This window comes from Ylistrum balloti, unplaced genomic scaffold (genome assembly GCF_031769215.1).
Source record: "Ylistrum balloti isolate Yb309-2 unplaced genomic scaffold, AGI_CSIRO_Ybal_v1 Utg370230, whole genome shotgun sequence".
Lineage (NCBI taxonomy): Eukaryota > Metazoa > Mollusca > Bivalvia > Pectinida > Pectinidae > Ylistrum > Ylistrum balloti.
The window spans coordinates 1,779,315-1,801,916 of NW_026782190.1; the positions used below are offsets into that span (position 1 = coordinate 1,779,315).

At 34.5% G+C, this 22,602-nt stretch overlaps 3 protein-coding genes across 3 annotated transcripts; 1 reads left to right on the top strand and 2 right to left on the bottom strand.

Annotated features, from left to right (window-relative positions):
* Positions 1-1,130: 1,130 nt before the first annotated feature.
* On the bottom strand, positions 1,131-10,770 carry LOC132552031 (uncharacterized). Its single transcript, XM_060216175.1, has 9 exons — positions 10,324-10,770; positions 8,864-9,003; positions 7,569-7,866; positions 6,847-7,014; positions 6,333-6,506; positions 5,675-5,827; positions 4,027-4,132; positions 3,058-3,179; positions 1,131-1,400 (listed from the first exon to the last, which is right to left on the bottom strand). The coding sequence occupies exons 1-9, from the start codon at positions 10,768-10,770 to the stop codon at positions 1,131-1,133; spliced, it is 1,878 nt and encodes a 625-aa protein (XP_060072158.1).
* Positions 10,771-12,753: 1,983 nt separating this feature from the next.
* On the bottom strand, positions 12,754-13,677 carry LOC132552014 (collagen alpha-2(I) chain-like). The gene is made up of 2 exons (XM_060216159.1): positions 13,233-13,677; positions 12,754-12,881 (listed from the first exon to the last, which is right to left on the bottom strand). Exons 1-2 carry the CDS (start codon positions 13,675-13,677, stop codon positions 12,754-12,756), a joined length of 573 nt encoding a protein of 190 aa, XP_060072142.1.
* A 4,490-nt stretch (positions 13,678-18,167) lies between these two features.
* Positions 18,168-20,518, top strand: LOC132551990 (ankyrin repeat domain-containing protein 65-like). Its single transcript, XM_060216135.1, has 2 exons — positions 18,168-18,507; positions 19,281-20,518. The coding sequence occupies exons 1-2, from the start codon at positions 18,182-18,184 to the stop codon at positions 19,558-19,560; spliced, it is 606 nt and encodes a 201-aa protein (XP_060072118.1). The 5' UTR covers positions 18,168-18,181; the 3' UTR covers positions 19,561-20,518.
* Positions 20,519-22,602: the final 2,084 nt, after the last annotated feature.

Here is a 22,602-nt window from a genome sequence, read left to right on the forward strand (position 1 = left end):
TAGATACATTGTAAGTAGATGTCGTTATTTAACCATATTTGGTTTACTTAACTATTCATTATCAGTTAGTCAATCGCCGAGAATGGAATCCATCCCGTTGTCATCGCCGACACCGATATGGAAAAACAATAGCCATTGATCGCATTATCCAGACATTACGCAGTCCTTAACTTTTTTACAATGGAGTTCATGATATATTAAAATTTGGGAGCAAAGGTACAAGTTGTTGTACAGATGTACTGGGACTCTGAACAGAATGTTATGATGGGTAGAGTATTTGACAATCACATGAGAGTATACAATGCATGTTTCATGTGAAAAATACATGTATGTAAAAGTATCAAGTTTTTGTTTTGATATTAATGAAATATGAATTTTAATCTATAAATGACTAACCTTATCTTTGTATTCAGGTTATGAGAGAGCGTTTTCTTGTCCGAAGAGGACTCAGATATACCTCAGAAATAGACTGTCGACGAAAAAATCTCATTAGAATATCTTAAGACGGCCAGGATTTGGGAAACATTAATTTTGTTTATTGCACAGACCAATATGCCACATTTAGACGAAAAAAGATTGACTTCAAATGATTGTAGACATAAATAAAATGTAGCATTTCTTACAATAGCTAGTATATAAAATTATATTGTTACGAACTGCGAACCGAATAGTCGTGAGCCTGGAATTTAAATGTGTACCTAGGTCGATAGGCTGAGTTTTATACAATTATAACATATAACATATTATTGAGTCAGGGGAACTAACTCCTGTGAACATTATACATATCTTAGGACATAGGGAGAATACATTTCTATATTATATTATTTTAATGTAGATCAGTGGATCCATTTCAATCATAAAAATAAGTCATTTCTCTTGTAATTTTGAAATGTTTGTTTCAGTTTGTGAATATTTCTTTTTATAATTTGGTAGTTGTAACATGTTTGTAATGTCATTATATGTTCTTAATATGTTAAGACAATGAAACAATTCGTATATAACGTACAATCCAAGCCAATCTTCAATATATCATAGAAACTCATAAATATCCATAGAAGAAGTTTTTTTGTGTTTTTATTTTATACCGTTACAAAAGAAACGTAGATATATGTGATGATAATTAACATGGTTCACACAATATTGCTGAAGGTGGACAGGGCTAACATCGTAACAGCGTATGTGTATGGCTCTGAGGACCAGAACGGAAAGTATCTATCCTGATGGTTAAATCCAGGGAAGTCGATAGGTGATCTCATTGTAGCCTCTTCTTCATTGTACCAGGTTTCATTCGGAACCCCTTGCATTCCTCGGATGGTAGCAGAATGGTAATGATGATTTGGAAGAACCTTGGTCCCATTGAAATATTCATGCCGATTCGCTGGATACTCTGACCAAGACGTCTAAGAAAACGGAAAAATTAAAAGAAAATATATTATTAATTTATACATATTTGTTTAATCCAACTTCATTTAAGATCTAGGATCCTTGTTATGAAATATTCGCTTAAAATGAAAAAAGTGAATGCGTGTAAAAGGTATGAATGATTACATATACATCATAGAGATAAACTATCAATCATTGCCTCAATAGATCGAATACGCCTTATTTCAAACGATGAGAAAAAATTGTCCTGAACCCTCCTTTCAAAATTCCATGGTACTGCAATAAACAATATGACCACACCCATCATATTCTAGTATCAGTTTTAAGGGATTTTTTTTTATTTCTTTATATATGTTAATGGTACAGTTGATATTGCAATTAAGTGAGATGATAATTTTTCTGGTGATACATCCTTAAGTGAAATTATTATGAAAAATAATTTAATGATAAAATATAATATATAAATATAATAATAAAGATAATTTTGAAATAGATGTGATAAATAATAACAAAATATCAAAATTTCAGAAAATCCTTTTAAGTATTTCGGGTTAGACACTGCAATTGGTTTTAACCCTTCAAACACTGTATTAATGACATAATTAGGACAAAAGATGTATTAAACCCAGACTTATTTTTCAATAATCAAGATACACTAAAGAGAGTGAATGGTAAATTATGTATATATCAGAAAGCTTTTAAAAAGTTCCCTGTATTGAAATAATTAAAAACCTAGTCTCAAGAAAAACGCCTTTAAAATATATATTTCATATACTCTATACTAGAATCATACCAGGATTTCTTTTTTTCAATGAAATTTATTCAATCGAATATTTTCTAGTATATCTCTCCACCAAATTCTATGACAAGTAATATATAAGCGAGATGTTTCCATTTCCCTCTTTTGGATTTTCCATTTCATATTGATAATAATCTTGTGCGTGTTCACATTTACCATTCCTTACAATATCCAAACGGTTAGACACTATTTCTACGAGACGTAGGTAGATGAAGACGTAAGAGTAGTTTAAAGGCTGCAACGTAACGCTGAACATTCCTGCAGTGCAAAAATTGGTTTTGCCTTTCGTCAGTATAATCTGATTGAAAGTTGTGTCCTGCTTTGGGATTCGACAGTTTATTTCAGTATGGTAACACTATAAATTCGGCATCACTTCCGCACTGTCACAAGAAGGGTCTCATGAACACATCGTAGCAGAAATGCAGGTACTCAACACATAAACATAAATACTTAGGGAAGGAGGCCATCTTTAAAACGATTCTATCTGTTGATATCAAACCAAATCACAAACACCCATTTTTCTGTTGTATCACTAATTTTTACCGTGTTCTTATTCAGGAACGTTATACTATTTAGAGAAGGACACGTTCAAATAATGTAAATATTTCATTTGGTTTTAGCTTGCCTTCATCGATTTTGTTCAGATATTCGTGTTTTTCTCTTCATGAGATCAACACCATTACGCTCATTACTTCTGTTTTAGAAACCCTTTTTTTTGCCCTTATAACATGAAAAACCTTCAATTGACATGAATTTACTAAAAACTAATGTTGTAGAAATCATATCCGATTTGTTTCGTAACTTTCAGGGTAAATGTTGACATACACATAGACTCTAGAACAAATACAATTATATAAATTGTCTACATCATTTACCCCTGATCCTTTGACGGAGCCAGAAAAGAAAGCATTCCAAGGTTTATACTCTCCAGACAATATGTACGTATCCAGGAACTTCGCAGCACGTGTTACGACGTCTTTAACCTCTTTTGGCGTAGCTGAAAAGAAACTTTACGATATGAAGAGAGTACCTAGTTGCAACAATGTTCCATTACATACCCATAAATGATGTTAATTTATTTGGAAAACGGTATTAATTATTACTTTGTAGCCAGATTACTCAGTAACTTGTATGTCTGATTACGATAACTAAGGTGTGTGACGTCAGTAACCAACGACGTTAATTTCAACAATGACATTGCAAAGGTCATGAGACGTGATAAAGGAACACTGATTATCACCACTTCATGTATTTGAATCTCGCTTTTAATTATATTATGTTATGTTTTGTGTAACAAAGCATTTATAAGTCTGACTATCTTTGTAGTGTACATTCATCGACTAATTACCTTGATATCTAATGAAAACATAAAGAATAGGACAGTTTACCATGTACCAGAATGATGAAATTGTTGATTTCAGTTATCAAGTTTTGAACTCGGCCTTTCTTAATTGTTAAAACCTGCTTAAAATTAAAATATTAAAACTAATCTGATAATCAGTGTCACTGACGTAATGTTTTGAGATATGACTCAAATAAAAATGGACGAAAGTATAGTAGCGGGATATCATCGTTGTAGGTAAATTATGTCTGTCTGCGTTTAAATTACAATGAAGAACTTTCATGCTCAGTTTCAAACAAGGAATACCGTCTTTGACTAAACTGCGGGAGTGTTTGCACCTATAGATACACCACATATATAATAGCAGTGGAACAATCTGGACTACCAATGTATCGTAGACGTTAAAATGTTTGAACCAAATTATAAAACGAAACTATGTTCCTCTGGGCCTATTATATAGCTAAGAAGCAAGTTTTCAGATAGGATCGACACTTCAACTCACTTTGGTTCCAGATCAGTGTTCCTGATTTTTCCTCAAAAGATGTCCAGATTGTTATGAGTGCATTCGCGGCCATTGCTGTTGTAAACAAGCGGTCCTCGCCGTATTTCTGTGAAGGAAGATTATATATAATACAGAAAATGTAGATTTAACGAAGAAAAGAATGGATTTTAACGACAATTGTAACAAAAGTCATTTTAACGTTAAAACGTTACTGTAAATATAGGGTAGCTACATGACAGCACTAAAGTAACCATATAGTTTACAAGGATTTAAAACATTTCCAAATAACTTTATTCATCCACCAAGAATGATGTGAATGAATATGGTCAACCGTATGATGACTTTTAATGCATTTTGCAAACATATTTATACATAGTCATAATGGTGACACACATGAAAAATGCAGTATGGCATTATTCGACAAATATATCACTGGCGTTGTCAGTATAATCATATCGTTGTCCAATTTTGGCAGGAAAATTATCTATAACCAATGGTTTTTATGTTTACGAAGAAAACAATGAAGTTGATATTGTTGTCAATTCACATTTAGATCGTTCAAGAGATATTCGGCCTTTTGCTTGGTCCTCGGCGTTTCTATATATACATATGTTTGCCACGTTTAAATTCACAGTAATAGCGACACGATTCAGAAAATACACAGGTACTTGACCCTATTCTAAAATTATCTGGTGTATGGAAATTACGAAATTAATCCGTTTATGGGGCTACTGCACCTCCCCGTCTAGATTTCGACTTTCCTTTTGATCACTTTCAATTTTCCTCAGTCGTCTCCTAGGCTTCAAATTATAGGCCCTTAGCATTACTGACGAGTCCTAGAAGGACGAAACAGCTGAATGATGCACTAAAATTCATTGTTTGACTCTATTGTATCTCACTCTTATTATGAAAAGGTGCTATTCACTTGTGTGTCTTTTGTACAATCACATAGTAGAGTGCTTTGTAATGTAGTTTCTCGATTGAGATATTTATAGGTCAATACTATCTATACTATACCTTTTAAATCATCCGGATGAAATTGCTTTTCGGAACGTTTTGAGAGGCAATTGTGAGTGACGTTGTTGGGTTATGTCAACCATTTAACAATCGTCAAAATTGATTGTCAATACGGATGCGATTTGGGTGACTTTGAATTAAAATAACGTGATTTTTTTTATCCAAGTGCAGCATGCATCTGATAACACAATTATCGTTTGAATGCCACTTTTTTCATCACATTTTGTAGGACAGCAGTTAGGGCATTCATTGACTCCAGTCCGATATGTATTCTCGATAGAAAAAAATTTGGATTATTTTTCCCCAACGGTCTTGGTCATATGGACAATAAATACAATCTGACGATTACGCAGTAGTTATATTCAGCAATGTGTATACGTAATGGTGTTTACTTGTACATCTATTTATAGGAATTGTTTCCAGAAAATCACTACTTTCTGAATGATTGACGTTAAGCTACCATGAATTCTTAATCGGATTGCATTGCGGATTGACGCCATATTTTGTATGTTGATTTAGAACGTATATACACAACCTTAAATAGAATACGGGTAAAACGTTAGTTAACTTGATGCAAAATCATATTTCCGTCTTACTCTGTATGTTTTAAATAACCTAGTAATATACAAACCACTGGTTTGCCTTCAGCGTCGGTATCCCCATCTCCGAGAAAATCATCATAATACACCATATCGGTTCCTTGTGGTATAGCTTCCTTAAGCATTATTGTTGTAGCGTTGTTTCTCAGTACGTCTCCAAGAATATCCATCGCCGCTTTCATTGTCTGTACAACGAAAGGCAATAAATGTCATATCGTATTTGATAATACACCAGTACATTTCTAAATGTTGGAATTGATGACGTTACAAGAAATCTGGATTATCTAAAACGTTTTTTAAACTTTTCATATGGCCACATAGATGTCGTGATAATGTCCTTATTTCAAACCAGTTAGTGTGCCAAAAGCCTCCCATAAGTTGCATAAGAGGTTAGATAATTAAGTAATTGTTTCGCCATAAACTGTTGAACCAATATTCTACATTTCCCTACAAAAATTCGTGCATATTCTCAAGGGACAGGGATTTCCAGGAAAACACTCTCTTTAAAATATTCACTGATAATTAATTATACATATTTAAATAATAGTGAAGACCGTTATAGGTATTTAAATGATAGAGGAGACCGTTATAGATATTTAAATGATAGTGAAAACCGTTATAGATATTTAAATGAATGTGAAGACCGTTATATATATTTTCCTGTTGATGAAGACTGTTACAGATACTCACGTGGTGAGGAAGACCATTATATGTGTATCGTCTTTGAAGCTGGCTGTATGTCCTGGCCACGAACCAATAAAACTCTATAGCTGATGGATAGTAGGTCAGTGCTAGGTCAGGACGGCTAGAGAAATTGGTGTTGATCTGAAAGGCTATCATCGATGTCGTGTTCAGGTAGATTTGCTAGAAGTTTGAAGAAAACAAAACAAATTCAGCATATCATGCGTTTCATTAATTGAAAAGCAGCATGTCCTTCCCTCGAGTATACCATCGCTGGACAAGGTTATGTTGCTAAATCTGTCAGGAAGGTGTTATTTCATTATACACTCTTGTGCTCATACCAAATCTAACAAAATATATTGACTTTTATATGACCATTCTTTTCAAATGAAAGTGTAACATCCTTAAATTATTTGCTGGTGTCATTAAAGGTGACAAAAATGAAAATATTCAATAACATAAACTTAGATTACTATTATTTCAACATATTCAATTATGACACGTATTTGCCATGAAATGTCACCTGCATATCCGGGTCCTCCAGGACCTCCGCCGTGACAAGACCCGTCAGTATACTGTTGGTGATACCGAATAAGGCGTTGGCTGCTACGGTTATGTCAACGTTGTTTACGTTACCCGGGGTAACCACGCCCGTGTAGTATTGGGTCTTTATATCCTCCAGATCTTGTACCTGTAGTTAATATATAAATCAATCTCTTCAAAGTTCTTAACTCAGATCACAACTGCTAAGATTTATCATATTAAGTGATACGAAATAATGTTATCAGCCGCTAGAAGTAAGCTGCTGTAAGCTCATAAGTTTTGCGTCTCGCAAACTTCGAAAATTGACACACCAGAAAGGGCCCTACAATGAGTTATGTTCAAACTTTTAGTTTAACAAGACTGGCACAAAGATTACGACATAATGATTTTATGCTTCGAATGAAAAAGATATTTGATAAATCAAAATATCATATACCTTTTTGGAAAATAAAACATATATGTGAATTGATATCAAAATTATGTGAACTGGTTGTGACAAATTTATCTTTACACAAACTTATTTCCATTACAGTAATAGTAGCATTGTCTGTCGACCTCTGGAACTTTCTTCAATGAAGCATTGGATGGTATCCAATTGGCCCTTCAGAATTTTGCGATAAAAACAAAATAAAAGAGACGGATAGATGGACAAACTGATTACACTATGGCAGACATTTTGGAAAGATAATGAAAACGGAATACCCATGTTGTTACTAAAGCTACGTCTTCATTTTTTGACTTTGCGAGTTCTAGGAATCTACGCATGTAGACGTAAGTCCTCGTGTCTATAGTATCCACTCGTTTGTTCCCTGACAGAGGTCGGTAGGCATAGTGTTTGATAGCGCTGAATACGGATGACAGATTTGTGTTCCGGGACTGCCACAATGCATTGGATTGTGGGAAATCTACAATAGCTTCCTTCAACAATGACCCCAGGCCAAGGTTCACAGACGTATCATCAAAATCTGGAGGTATCCGGAATACGTATTCGTAACCAGATCTGAAAAGGATTTTTTGTGTAATATATCGTCTATCATGATTCACCAATACGATATTATATTTGAGTTCTATCTTGAAATGAAACGTAGCCTTGCAAGTAAATAAAGACACATCTTCCTTTAATTTCCTCAAATAATACTAAATGACAATATTTTCGCCGAATTTAGTTTCGATAATGTCAATCAAATAACCAGTAGGCAGCAGTGTTTTCTATTTATTATTGCGACTAAACGTGAAACATACAGAAAGTTATTCATCAACGGGATGCTGGACCAACCGGTTAAAGTTTGGTGATATATAACTGCTCTGATTTAAGTTTAATGAAAGTCATTACATAAATTAGTAAAACACCTAGCGTAAATGTGACTGCTGGAAAATCACATTGTTTCAATTATGAACTTGTTGCTAAAGAGATATGGAGTGAGAGCGTCGTCCATTTAGATATCATGTTTATTAATAAATGATGGAAAAATTATCGAAATAATTCGGTTATCAGAAACATTTATTACATTTTATTTACTAACTAGTCAAAGAATTTCCTACTTTTCCAAGACTATTTATAAATCAACTCCAAAGTAAATGATTGTTTTTATTGGTTTCTAGTTTATGCATAGCACATAAAATCAATAATTATCATCCTATCCCCGTCCCTCCAGGAGTATGGTCACCTTATCCTGACACAGGAATCAATTATACTATAATCAACACATTTTTGTTTTTCCGCTGTTATGGTAAAACAAACATTACAAAAAACTTGGTCAATTTCTTCGGACGTCTCAGATAATTTTACCTTGTTAAACTTTGAAAATGTAACAATTTATGATGTTATGACGTCATTATCACGTCATTTTCTCTAATCCAAATTCAATGCCTCAGTGTGTGTAAATAATTTGGATCACGTCATTTTCACTTATCGAAGTTTAATACATCAGTGTTTGGATCTACTCTAGTAAAAAGATGTTGTAACTAAAGGTAATAGTATGTAAGTATAAGTATACTTAGTGGCGAGAAGTCTCTTCATGATGTCCACTACGTCCTTTAGTCCAATTTTCTCCATTTCCTCATATACTGCATTCCAGTTGACAAGATCAGTGGCGTTAAACATTGAGAGCAAGTTGATTGGAGTGCTGACCCAGCCCTAAATGAAAAACAAAAAGTACTACAAATTGTTGGATGTGCTGACCGAACCATAAAGGATGAACAAAAACACTACAAATAGTTGGGAGTGCTGACCCAGCCCTAAATGAAAAACAAAAACACTCAATGTTGGTGGGAGTGGTGACCAAGCCCTTAATGAAAACCAAAAGCAATATAAATGGTTGGGAGCACGGACCAAGCCCTTGATGATAAACAAAAACACCAAAAGCTGATGGGAGTGCTGACCAAGCACTCAAGAAAAAAAACCCACTTTAAGTCGATGTGATTGCTGACCTCACTTTTCATGAGAAACAAAAACACTAAAAAAGTTATAAGAAGTGTTGATCCAAAGTTTTATTTCATGTGTCTATCGTTTAACTCCTCATGATACCTTGACTGTACGATGATATTTCTCTGTAATCTAAGAAATCATATACCTGCATTGTATAATCTTGATTGGAAGCTTATCAACCCCAGTGTGTGGTTTGTTAATATTTACGTCAGGCTTGTGTAAGTATATACTACCTTATCATTACTTACATCGGGTGTAAATGCGCGATGTTTGCTTAGGTTTAAATGTAAGAAAATTAGATGTAATGTAACATTTTATATGCATTTGCAAATAGTAATAAAGATATGGATTTGATTTTGTGCTTTTGTAAATATTTTGTTGTAGTTGTATTAACAATATAACAATTCAAATAAATTCCCCGCTGTTCTACGGAGATAATAAAACAATTCATTTTTTTATCGTTATCGAATGGAAATATAAGAATTTGTTATCTATTATGCTCGGCTAATTTTTGGGGTTGCACATAGTCGCCACCTTTCCCGTCTATTGTCCTTTTCGTGTCCGGAGCATAACTTTGCCAACAGTTATGTAAGAATCGTGTAACTTGGTGCATTCATTAGTTACGCCGACATGATACGCCGTGTACTAAAATCAAGGCCCACAACCCCTTTTTTAAATATCCTTTCTTAAAATTTCTTGTCCGAAGCTTATCTTTACATGCATTTAAACTAGGGTCGGGAAACCTTGTGCACACATTGGTCATATTAAGACAAGATGTGTGTACGAAAGTCAGGGCCTGCAATCCTTTAATTACAGAGTTATCGCCCTTTGATAAAATGTTGTGTCCGGAGCATAACGTTGCTCGCATTTAACGTAGGTTAATGAAAGTATATTATACAAAATAGATGACATGATTAAAAAGTATCATACTGAATGTAATTTGCACTTAATATCATATCTCAATCAGACGTATTTGGTATGTAAACCATTGGTACATTAGATCTTACGAATGTAGCCACAGTGACTTACCTTGTATTTTTCCTCATACTCCTGAGGCCAAAATGCCATGATTGAGTTAGTATAGTTTGTGTTTTTGTCGTTGTGATTGTCCATTAAAATATCGATCGACATACTGATTTGCTCCTCGGAAGGCTTCGGTGCTTTTCCATATCGATAAGCTTCCATGAGGCACGATGTTATCCAGGCAGTTGCAAACATGTTATTATCAAATACTTTAAACTCATAACGGAGGGCGCTCATGTCAGGATTTCCATGAAAATACTGCCGAACATCGCTTTCATAAATTCCGCGAAATTTCCCCCAGAAAAATGGCGGTATTGAGGGCACCGTCCGTTGTACCTGCATCAGCTTTATTCTTTTGAATAGTGCTTCGACCGTTTCCTCTACGTCTCCATAAGTAGGACTAATAACGGTAAAACATCCTAACACGAATAATGATAATGTGATTCTCTCCATATCTAATGGGCGAACCTAACGACCATCAAACTCTCGACCTATTCCTCGGAGTGGACCACGTCGAGTTTTCAGACTTGTAGAATAAGTGTCCTTATCTCCGGCACATAAGGTCACAATACTTGTCTGAAAGCCTTATCGCAAACGATTACACAAGTAACAAGACTTTCAAACCGTTGTAAAGTGATTAGTTAGTTTGTTTGTCTTGCTTCCCATTTGTTTCTGTCTTGTCTTGACTTCAAACATCATGTTTTGTGATTAGTTAGCTGTTTTGTCTTGTTTTCCAATATCGTCATGTTTTAAACAATACCAGCACAATCAATTATCAATGAAATATCTAAAACCTTTGTCAACTTTATAGAATCATTCCTCGCAAGTCAATAATTTATAAATTGCTTTCAATCGTTTCATTATGCATTTCGTTGTTAAGACTACGATTTTGTCTAACCCTGATTATGAAAACTCTTTATTAATCTACTGAATTACAGGGCTAATCTACCCTTATAGATTTTGACATTTCTTCCGATCAATTTTGGTTTCTGCAGGCTCTTAGCATCATTGGCGAATCCAATAGGGAGAAAACAGCTGTATTATGCAGTTTACATACATAATTTAGTTGTAATTTATCGTAGTCTTAATTTTGAAAGGAGCAGTTCTTTTCTCTGCCTTTTGTAGAATTTTTTACCAACATGAAAAATGAAAAGTTATTTATTTGACCATTGTCAACTGAAACTATTGTTATCATGTTTGTGTACAGATTAATGGATTAATGTAGAGGAAATATTGCTATATTTAAATGTGATATTCTTGAGGAGGTCATGGTGGTGAATATCCTGTGGTCTTCGTCAAACTACATCTCTGGGAACCATGTGTTGCATGATATTGGGAACAAGCCATAAATCATTGAATTAATTATTGTATGCTCCTCCCTAAGTTAGATACACAGGATTGATCTTATCTAGAAATGAACAAAAAAATCCACAAGGGAATAGAAATCATTACACTTCTCAAATCCATTTGGGAAATTGTATATGTTGAGTTAAGAGTAAAGACTGTGGTAAAACGAAGAAAGAATATATCGATAAACAATGTTTATATACTTACTGTCAACTTTCATCACGAACCGGTTTTTACTGCTGTCGAACCTATCACAACAATCATGATCCCTAACGTAAGATATAGTATAAATAAACTATCGCATTGATATTTATGAATAGAACGTTCAAAATAAGAAAATTACGACCATTTTAGTAATACAGCTTAGCGACCGAGTGTCCATTACATCGTGAGTACTACTTACCACGTGGTAGTAAGTAAACGATGTACCTAAAAAGAGACGTTTTACTTGTGGCGTCTCTGATTTTGAATTTGTATTGAAAGTTATTCACGTGACTGTCTTATGTTTAGTATTTCGACAATCAATTCGATAAATCATACTGCATTTGTTTTACTTGCCTTTTTACAATCGGCGTAAATCGACGGTCCACAAAATTCTGGTGAAGGTGATCGCTACAACTTATTTTAGTGAAATTAGATAGATTGATAATTATGGACCATTTTATTTGAAATTATGTTTTCAACCTAGCAATCATTTTGTTTTGTAGCAACCAAGATGAAACAAAAGGCGTCTGTATTTCGACATAAACAAACGTGTGGACATATGGAATACGATATTGATCAAACTGGGGTTTTATTGATAACCTAAAAACAAAGTACCTGTCATAGCAAAATTCTGTAGCACATATGTGTCCCTAAATTCTGTAGCACATTGGTGTACATAAAGTTCTGTAGCACATAAGTGTACATAAAATTATGTAGCACATAAGTACATAAAAATTCTGTAGCACATAATTGTACACATAATTCTTTAACAAGTACATAATGTCAAAGATATGATTCAACGGCATTTTATTAGTATTTTGTCGACGCTGTGTTCGTACCGGAGCAACTGGCCTGGTCATTGTTAATAACCGCTGATCAAACAAATCAACCAACTTGTGTGGTGGTCAGGCCATTGTTGTGGGCAATACTGGGAATTTCATGTCTGTAGCTGACGCCGTAATACTGTGGGTAGTATCCTTTGTATGGGACAACTCCTACTTCCTGAATACCGCCTGTAACATATAGACAGTGAGGGTAGTAAGAGTATTTGCGATAGCAGACAAACTTGTAACATCTATCATATAATAATTCAAATTACTTACAATGTCTTAAAATGAGATTGCATACCCCATTTTGTAATAGTTTACAATATTCGAAAAAAAAATCTCAGTGGATAAACGTGACATCACCTACTTGGATCGACAAAGAGTTACATGACAGGTGGCGACGATGAAGCAGAGGACGCTTACTCTTCAATATTACCTGGTAATATTCCCCTTGATTTTTCAAGAACAGTGGTATGCGGTGTAAAACATTTTTTTATGGATTGCTGTTGTATCATTGATTTCATTAGCTATACTTACTATGAATGGGTGGCTGGTGGTGCGGTATAAAATTTGTTCCACCTATGAAGCCGCCACCACCCTGAAGCAAAGAGTAAAGCAGCAGCCCGCCGATGAGAAGTCCAATCAAGGAAATGAAATCGCCATCAAATAAGTCCGCGTCTTCCCCAGGCGGTCCCTGTAATCCTGTAGCTCCGGTGACACCTGCAATACCAGTAGGCCCTGTTGGTCCTGTTGGTCCGGAAGGCCCCGTCTCCCCTGTAGGACCGGTGGCTCCAGTTGGCCCGGTGGCTCCAGTTGGACCTGTGGGACCAGTAGGCCCAGTCGGTCCAGTTACTCCGGTAAGACCGGTAGGACCAGTAGGACCTGTAGGACCAGTGGAACCAGTAGGACCTGTAGGGCCTGTGGCACCTGTGGGACCTGTAGCGCCTGTGGGACCTGTAGCGCCAGTGGGACCTGTTGCCATTTTTAATCTGTATAATTATCAATGATAAAGGATGCAGTTTAACTGCTTGTCGATGTTATACTTACTAGTACTATCAGCAATAACTATTTATTTGGAGAGAAATATCTGCCGTTAACCTGATTCCAGTATTTGTTGTATGAGTGGCTGACGGTCCGTACAATGATGATAATTACAATAAGAACAATACAGAATAATCAAGGTTGAGATTCTCTGTTTTATAACGAATGTGCTGTTTCGTTAGGTACGTTAGTCAAATAAAGGGTTCAATATTCAGAGCTTTTAAACAATAGCATATATCTCCATGTGTCGATTTCGGATATCTGTCTATAATTATGGTTTATTTTATCTATGTTATGGGTAGAGTTTGTCTCCATGGTGACCTGATATCAACCAAAAATATTTGTGTCCTGTGATCAAAGGTCACTATTTACAATGTCTTAGTTTCAAAGGTTCACCTCTATAACAAATTGTAGATAAAAAAAAATCTTAAACAGTTTGTCGAACTGAATTGACAAAATGGTGCATAAGCTTTGATGTCGGAACTTACTTCAGGAAATAGAATATATATAAAAAAGATAAGTTCGCTCAATTTTTGGCGGTAAAAACTAGCGTATTATTTTGAAATTTTTAAAACCCACAATTAGCCAACAAATATGATTGATAAGTACTATAAAAGGTCTTGCTAAAGATTCTGTCGACATGGCGAAATTTCTTCGTTGTTTTAAACTTTAATATTATGGATATCAATGTAAGTAACTTTATAAGCATTCATTTCAATAGACGTAAGCATATGTTACCTATACTACAATCATAGGTCGAATTACAGGTTAATTTGCTTCATGTTTTGTGTCCTTGCTACTATGGGTGTTATGTGACAGGGGTGTAACGGTTACGGTTTTAGTTTAAAAATTTTAAAAAGAAAAGTTTGGAAAATTGAATCGTCCTAAAAATATTCATATGACTGATGATTTCAAAAGCGACTTTTCTTAAGTAAACTTGTATGTTCCTAACCATTTTAACGTTATTTAGTTGGATGCTTAGCTACAAAAATATATTGGTTTTTAAAAATCCGTCATCTTACAACAAACAATCCTTAGTATTACACACAGTAAACTTTAAACCATGATAAACAACTTTATAAATTTTTCATACGGCATTCCTTCTATGGCTTTTCGGTCATGTTTGTAGAAAATCCAGACGGAAAGTTAAGAAAATTCCAATCGACCTTAATAAAATTCAGGATTAAGGAAGTAAAATGCATTTCACTTTTTTAAAAATGTCTTGAATTGTTACAGCTTTCTTAATTGACTTTTTAAAAAAAATCTTATGGCTATGCCATAAAATCATTAATTTTCGTTGACGAGGTGGGGACATTTTCGTTTTATGTGTAATCATCATCATCATCATCATCATCATCATCATCATCATCATTATCATCATCATCATCAATTAATTCATGAGTCCACTATTCAGTAAAGTGCTGAAGACGTAACATGGGTATTGATATCTAGAGAGAAAGAATAACTGAAGCGATAAGATTCCATGTCAATGAAAAGACAAGAACTAGCATGCTGCAAATACTTACCAGTGATGGACTAGACGAATGGGGACGTCAGACTGAAGCAAGTCCGCAGTTTACAGAGGTGCCCTGTTCCTTTATATAGTTTAGTGTGAACAGAGCCCAAAGCGATTTGTGTATCCCGCCCCTTGTGGTATTGTGTCCCGCCACATGTGGTACCGTTTCCTGTAATCTGTGGTATTCAAACCATCACACATCGATTACCATGGTACACGATCACCAACCACTGGCGACTGCTTATTTACTTCAGGTCTGGAGAGTACGGCTGTAGGTGTAAGGTTAAAGCTTGATTTGGGGACTTTTTTCTCGTAGTGCTCCTCCATAATTGAACTGACTAAGCACGACTTAATGTGCCAATGCATTACGCCCCCATCCCGTTTTCCTTCTTGAATTGTTTCTCTTGGTATCTTGACACTCCTGATATTCAATTACGATGACCAAACTTCAATATCAAAAATATGTTTTGCTAATATCATGGTGTTGAAACGTAATGGCTTGAGCGACCCAAGTTAACACTGATGAACAGAAAGAAACATAATTAAATCGTATTTTAGAACCTTCTTGATTAATAAGATATTTCCATTTATTTAAAAGACTATTCAAAAATATTAAATATAAATATATGTCTCCCCCGATATTGACTAATACTGTATAACACATATCTTAAAAAATTAAACTTCATTTATTTTCTGTTATTTGACAACCATTGTGAAACAAGTTATTTCAACTTATATCAATCATTCTTGTTAACCAGATGGAAGTGCGCTATAAGTCTTACTGTGGAAGGATACTGAAGGACCCCGAACAATCCACGAGAGTTACTCACCAGTCCTGAGTCTGTCCCGTCGCCAGAACAATGAGACTATACCCGGCAACGGGAGGAGTCGCGGAGACGGAAAACCTGTACATGATTAACCTAAGCTGACTGTATTTTATCCACTAAAACATGGTCATCGTGGCAAAAGAGAAGAACATGTGTCGTAAATGTTATTAAACTCCAGTTGAAGTCGTGGAATCAATAATATAATGAACAATATGAACTGTAGACTTATTTACCTGACATAAGGCTTCTATATAAGAGAGATTGATTGTCTTTCTCACCGTTTCACCAAATATTAACTAAATCGGAATTAGCCTTCTATCTGCCAAACTCTATCCCTACTACTCTATTCCTGAATAAACGCTGACTAATACATGAACACATATACATACCCTCCTTTCAAATATACTTCATTATTTAACATTGCTAATTATCACTTAATTAATTGTCTCAAATTTACAGCTACTTTGTCAATACCTTTTCACGTCTGTATCGGGAATCGAACCCCGGGCGCCGAGGTCACAGTGAAATGCGAGTGTGTTACCACTTCACCATCTGACCATCCAAGTAAAAATTGAACCTTTAAGCTTTTATGGACTGATGGTATAAAGAATGATATTTTTAAGAAAGATATAGGGTATTTGTGGGGAAATGGTAATAATAGCAATGAAAGTCTTCTTACTAAATTTGATTAAATGTAGAATGAGTGATGTTTTTCAGGAAGAATATATGGGTTTGACTGAGTTATCATAAATTGTGTATTGAACCTGGTAATTTTAATGATATTTATAGAATAAATAGAGTTTGCGCATATTGTACTAGTGGCGATATTGATGATATTGAGGATGAATATCCTTGTGAACATCATACAGAAATAAGAAAATGTTTTATCAAAAGGTATTATCATTTGAAGCCTAGTGTGGCAAAATTTATCCAACTCTTGCTAACAGAAAACTAAATATTTGCCGAATTTAGGAAAACATATTAGTACGAATAACAAAATTCTGGAGTGACGAAAGGGAATATTTACTAAGAAATTATTAAAAGCTTTATCATTCAAATTTGTAAAACTTCTAAAATTTCTCTTACCTGTATGCACATGCTTGATATGTCAGTTGTGATCATATTGTGCCAGTCATCAATACCACAGTCAAAAGACATTGTGCCGAATGAATATTTTTCTGCTGTTAAAATTACATTAACTAGAAAGTGGAGGGTTGCAGTATTTCTTTCATAAAACAAGTCGGACGCCTTAACAATGTTGTACATATCAAAGTGATTACATACCTCTAATAAAGCATCTTTTTTTTACTCGTCTCTTCACTAAGGAATTGATACTCCAATATCAATTAAACAAAAACAGCGACAGGTCAACAAAATCCGCATATTCCTAAAGAAAGTAGATAAAATGTCATGTAATGAAATGCAAATTTAAACAAAAATATATTTAAAAAAAATATTTGATGGACATTGAAAAGATTATTTTTAAAATCTTATAACGGTCCATAAGTGAAACATTTTAAACGTTATTTCCAATTGGCTTGCATCATTATTATTCCCTGAATCTTTCTTCAACATACATCCTTTTACCTTTCTGTCTGACCTGTTTGTTTACCTGTCATTTAATAAATCCAAAAATATCCGGAAAGTACCTTGTTTGTAAGAAGCCTAACTAGTTTATAAGTAAGTTTTTACAGCAAAGTTATTTCTAACAATAACAGTGGTAATATTAATCCTTCCTAATCGCTCCTGTCTTTACGTGATTTTGCAAGAATGATGAAGTAATATGGAAATAGTTGTAACACGATTAATATGCAATAAAAATGAGTTTGACCCACTTATATGGTATCTTAAAATGTATGATGAAACAGAACAATGAAAATAAAGAATTAATATAAAGAATAACAGCGAAATACAAAAACTATTTACATAAAGAAATATATTTAAAATGTAACAATATAGATACAAAAGAAATGATATGTGTCCGCCCTGGGCGTCGAACCTGTTGTTATTATTTAATGCTTTACTAGGGGAGATAATCGAAACAAAAACAAAGTTGACGGATCATCAAGCTGCGTAAGAACAGTGCACAGTTATGTGTCTAAATGTCTGTTAGTATGTTTGATGATTTCATATTTGAAATCATGGAAGCTGGAGGAGATTTAAGAGAAGCAGTTAACAGCTCCAAAATGGAAAATATAGAGGTTTTGTTAGAGTCTGGTCAATACGATGTGAACGAGCCAGACGGAAGTGGTCGGACCGTTCTCTTTATTCCAGTGTGTCGGGGGCAGGCCTCACTAGTGAAGCTGCTGATTGAACATGGGGCTGATGTACATGTTATTGACAACAATTACAATTCTGCTTTACACTGGTGTGGAAATACCGAGGTTCTTGAAATGCTAGTCGCCAGCGGTGCTGACATCAAACAACGGTTTGTATCGTTATGATCGACTATTACAGGATATCCTATTTTGACGCATGTCCAAAATTATTTTCAAACAACATCTCACTGAAAAATCTTCAGTATCTTCACTGATAACAGGAACATTAAAATGGCCAGGGGTTGAGGTCTGTTTATAAGGAAATTTGGGAATTAAGCTTTTAAATTCATATTTGGAGGGCAGTTATAATCTATATAACTGAAGATATTGAAAACCCAAAGGGTGAGGCCAGTAAGAGAAATTTTGGTAATTAAATGAATATGATTCAACATCTGTAGATAGAGGGGTTGGGCCCTAAAGGAAAGTTTGCTAAAGTTTTGCTTTTGAAGCTGTAATGGATTTCAAACATTATTGGGGAGAAGGTTATTATTTCTTAAATAAAGAAAATGACTAGACCCCTGTGGACAAGATTCAACTTGGGACTTCATTAGTGGTGGGCAACCATTTTTATATAAATGAAGTTGATTTGACCCTTTGGGACAGGTCATGACTGTAAAGGGGAACATTTTGCTTCATTTTTTTTAAAAACTGAACTCCTTAATTAACACCTTGTACCTCAATGAATTTCATTGCCTCATCTCCCATTTCTGTCCGAGATATATCAGACTTGTGATTGTTAGTACTTCAGTATGTTACTTTGATGTTTTACTTTATAATGTATAACAGTGAAGTCTGCTTCTGCACCTCCCTTTACTACTCTATCATGTAATAAGTCTTGTTATATTGATCTTTGCTTGATTATCATTTTTTCCTCTTTTAACAGAAATAAGCTGGGACTGACACCAAAAGAGATGGCTTTAAGACGTGGAGTGGCTTCCTATGTCATTGATGTATTTTCACAACTGGAGAAGCAAACTGATCAAAAAGAAAAGACTGAATCCAACTTGACTATTTTTCAGGAGTTCTGTCATGGAATTGGTCTCCGCAATCAGTGTCTCCTCATTATAGGGATTTTTCTCTTGTCGTTACAGTTTGCTTATATACTCACTGGTGCTTCAAGACAGTTGGAGGTGATGGAGCCAGTGACATTTTCAAGTGGATGACCTTTACAATAATTGGCAAAACAGTGAAAACTGATTTACAGATAGTAGTATAGTGGTAGATTCTCTAGTCACACAGTACAGTATTGCCTCTTGAAGAGGAAACCGTCTGACTGTGTCAGTTCTAGTCATTCAATATGATCTGCAATTCTGTTTGTAACATTGCTACTGTTGTGTACAGTGTACTGATTGTGACAGGATAGTGTGCCAGTTAGGATCTATATTCTGATTTGCTGTCATGAGCTTAACTGACCCAATCTGTCTACAGAGTCAAAGAATTTCATGTAGTTGGTGGATACTAACATCTGACTCTTCATACAAACTGCAGCTTTTTATATTTTAAAAGGCATTGAAATTTTATATTGAGTTTTGCTGTATATAACAATGGCTATAGATAAGTTTATTTCATATTTTTGAAGAAAATATGAAATATCAAAAGTTTGATGTATAACTTTTTGCAACAAGGAATTGATGGTTTTATAGATACACGTAACAGAATGTAAACAAATAGTCATTGCCTCAAGTGAAGAATTATCTTATGGAAGACTGGACACACTTGATGAATTGGAGATGAATATGTACCACTATACAGAATGGGAACACTTTGCAATATATATTAATATTGTGGTAAAGAACTTGTAAAACTGTACATGTATCAATAATAGGGATTTTATTGTTTTTATTGTCTTGTTTTGCTGGCCTTGGTGTTTCAGAAAAAGATATATGAAAAGAATTTATTGATCCAAGTTCTGCTGTTTTAGCATCATTGTGAAGAACTGGACACAGACATCATTTAGAACCACAGACCTGTATAACTGTGAAACATATTTAACTGCCATAACTTGAGGCCTTTGCAATTGTAAAAAGAGCACCACAGGGCAAAACAATATATGACTGTCGCATGCCAAAGAAATATTCATGATTTAATGTATGAAAATAAATGCAAGTATAGAAATTGAAATATTGAGTCAAATTTTTTGAAACAGAAAACAGCGCTACATGTATTTTTTTCAAATAATAAGACATACCAAAGTTTAAAGAACACTGAAAAAAAAAACAGGGCGATACTGTTCCAAACATTTTATATCAATACCATTGAAGAAAACACAATTTTATATAAAGGTTATAAAACCAATCAAGTTTCAGAAAAATTGTTTTAAAGCATCTGGAGATCTTCATAAAATATTCAAATACCATTCAGGAAAAATATTTCATCTCATGATGATTAAGCCTATTTAGTCTGAAAGAAATTCGTTGAAAACTGGAAGAGAAGACTTCAAGTCATGATTAGACACATGAAAACAAGAGGCTTTAACATTTTGGAATACAGTATAATCAAAGTGCCGTTCACATAATTAATTTCATGTCATGGTGATTTAGCCTACCATGTTTACAAAATTAAAATGAAAGATCTCCAAACAAATAAAACATGGATTGATAGATGAACATTCTGTCAAAATTTTTGGAAAGCGCTAAGAGAAATTTGAAGAAACATTTCCACATGAAATGTGTTGTGACAATAAACTTTTGGTACAGAAAACACAATTTGGATTTGTAGAAAAATTGTAAAATAATTTCTGTCATGTTTATTGCTGGGTTGGGTATATGGAAAGCTGTATGTTTTACCTGTTTAGACATATACCCATATTTTGCATGCTGTTCATTTTGTAAGTGTACCTGTGCTCTTTCATGTAAACAAAATTGTTAGGGGAAGCTTAAAAGTGTGGGTGTGATTATCAGGTCGAATATGGTGATATAAAAGTGACAGGATAACCATTAGGAAATGTGAAACAAAGCATCTTGTACAAAATCATTTTTCTTTTGAACAAAAGGCCTTGGCACTTGATGGTCATCTGAAAATCAACGAACGGATTGACAGAATTTATTGATGATGGTCAGACAATTGTGATGAGATCTAGATATGAACATTCCTTGAAAGTATCCGAAGCTCATGAAGGGCAAATTCTGTTCATGAAAAATAGTTCCACAATCATGTTACAAAATGGCCACTGTGATTACCATGAAGTTTTGATCAGACTGAAAAATAACAAATCATCTCTTTCTTTTCCTTAATAAATCAAACTCCATTTATTTTTCTCAGGGGTGTGAATGAAACTTTAGAAGTAGATCAGACTATTTGTTCAAAATGAGTTGTGTTGGATTTGGACCAAAGTGAAAACAATCAGATTTGGTCAGGACAATCCCAGGATCACTTCATGCACATTTGATATCATTGCCACTCCCTGATAATGTGTCTCGCCAAATTTGGTTGAAATCTACCCAGGCATTAAAAAGGATTAGCATTTTGAAGCAAACAAGAGGCCCAATTTGCCTGCAGCACTCATATGGTATATATATATATACCAGCCAAATATCATGCCCCTAGGCCTTTTAGTTCACAAGAAGAACAAGTGAGCTAAAAATTGGTTAATTTTTGCATTTGAAGCCCCAAACCTAAGTTCCTTGGAGTCGAAACCACTTTCTGAATTTAAAAAAGATTCCCTGCCCTCAATGATGTTTCAGACCAACTTTGGTTGATATTCCATTTAAGTAATAAGGAAGAGCAGTATTTTGAATTAAAGTATTTACTAGCTTTCCGATTTGGAGCCCCATCCCCAAGTTGCTTGGGGTCGAATAAACTTTCTGAATTAAAGAACATATCCTACTCTCAATGATGTTTCAGTTCATTGTTACCAACTGGTGTAGTTTTTGGTATATAATCTGTTTACCATCTTGTCACAATTTCAACCTAAGTGTACATAGGATTATTGTGCAACTGGAAAGGTTGGTAGATTCCATACCATCTCGTACACTACATACGTCAGTGCTAGTACACTCTACACTGGTCATTTGTCTGATCACGGTGACTTTGTAGTCATCGAAACGTCACACTAAAATCTTCTACTGGTTGTGTTAAAAGAACTTCTATTCTATAGACATTACCAACTTGAAGAAAATATTCCAAAATATCTGCTTATAGTAATACAGAGTATGTTGACTTATTGGAGAATATTGGCGAATATTGTAGACTAGAAATAATGTAAA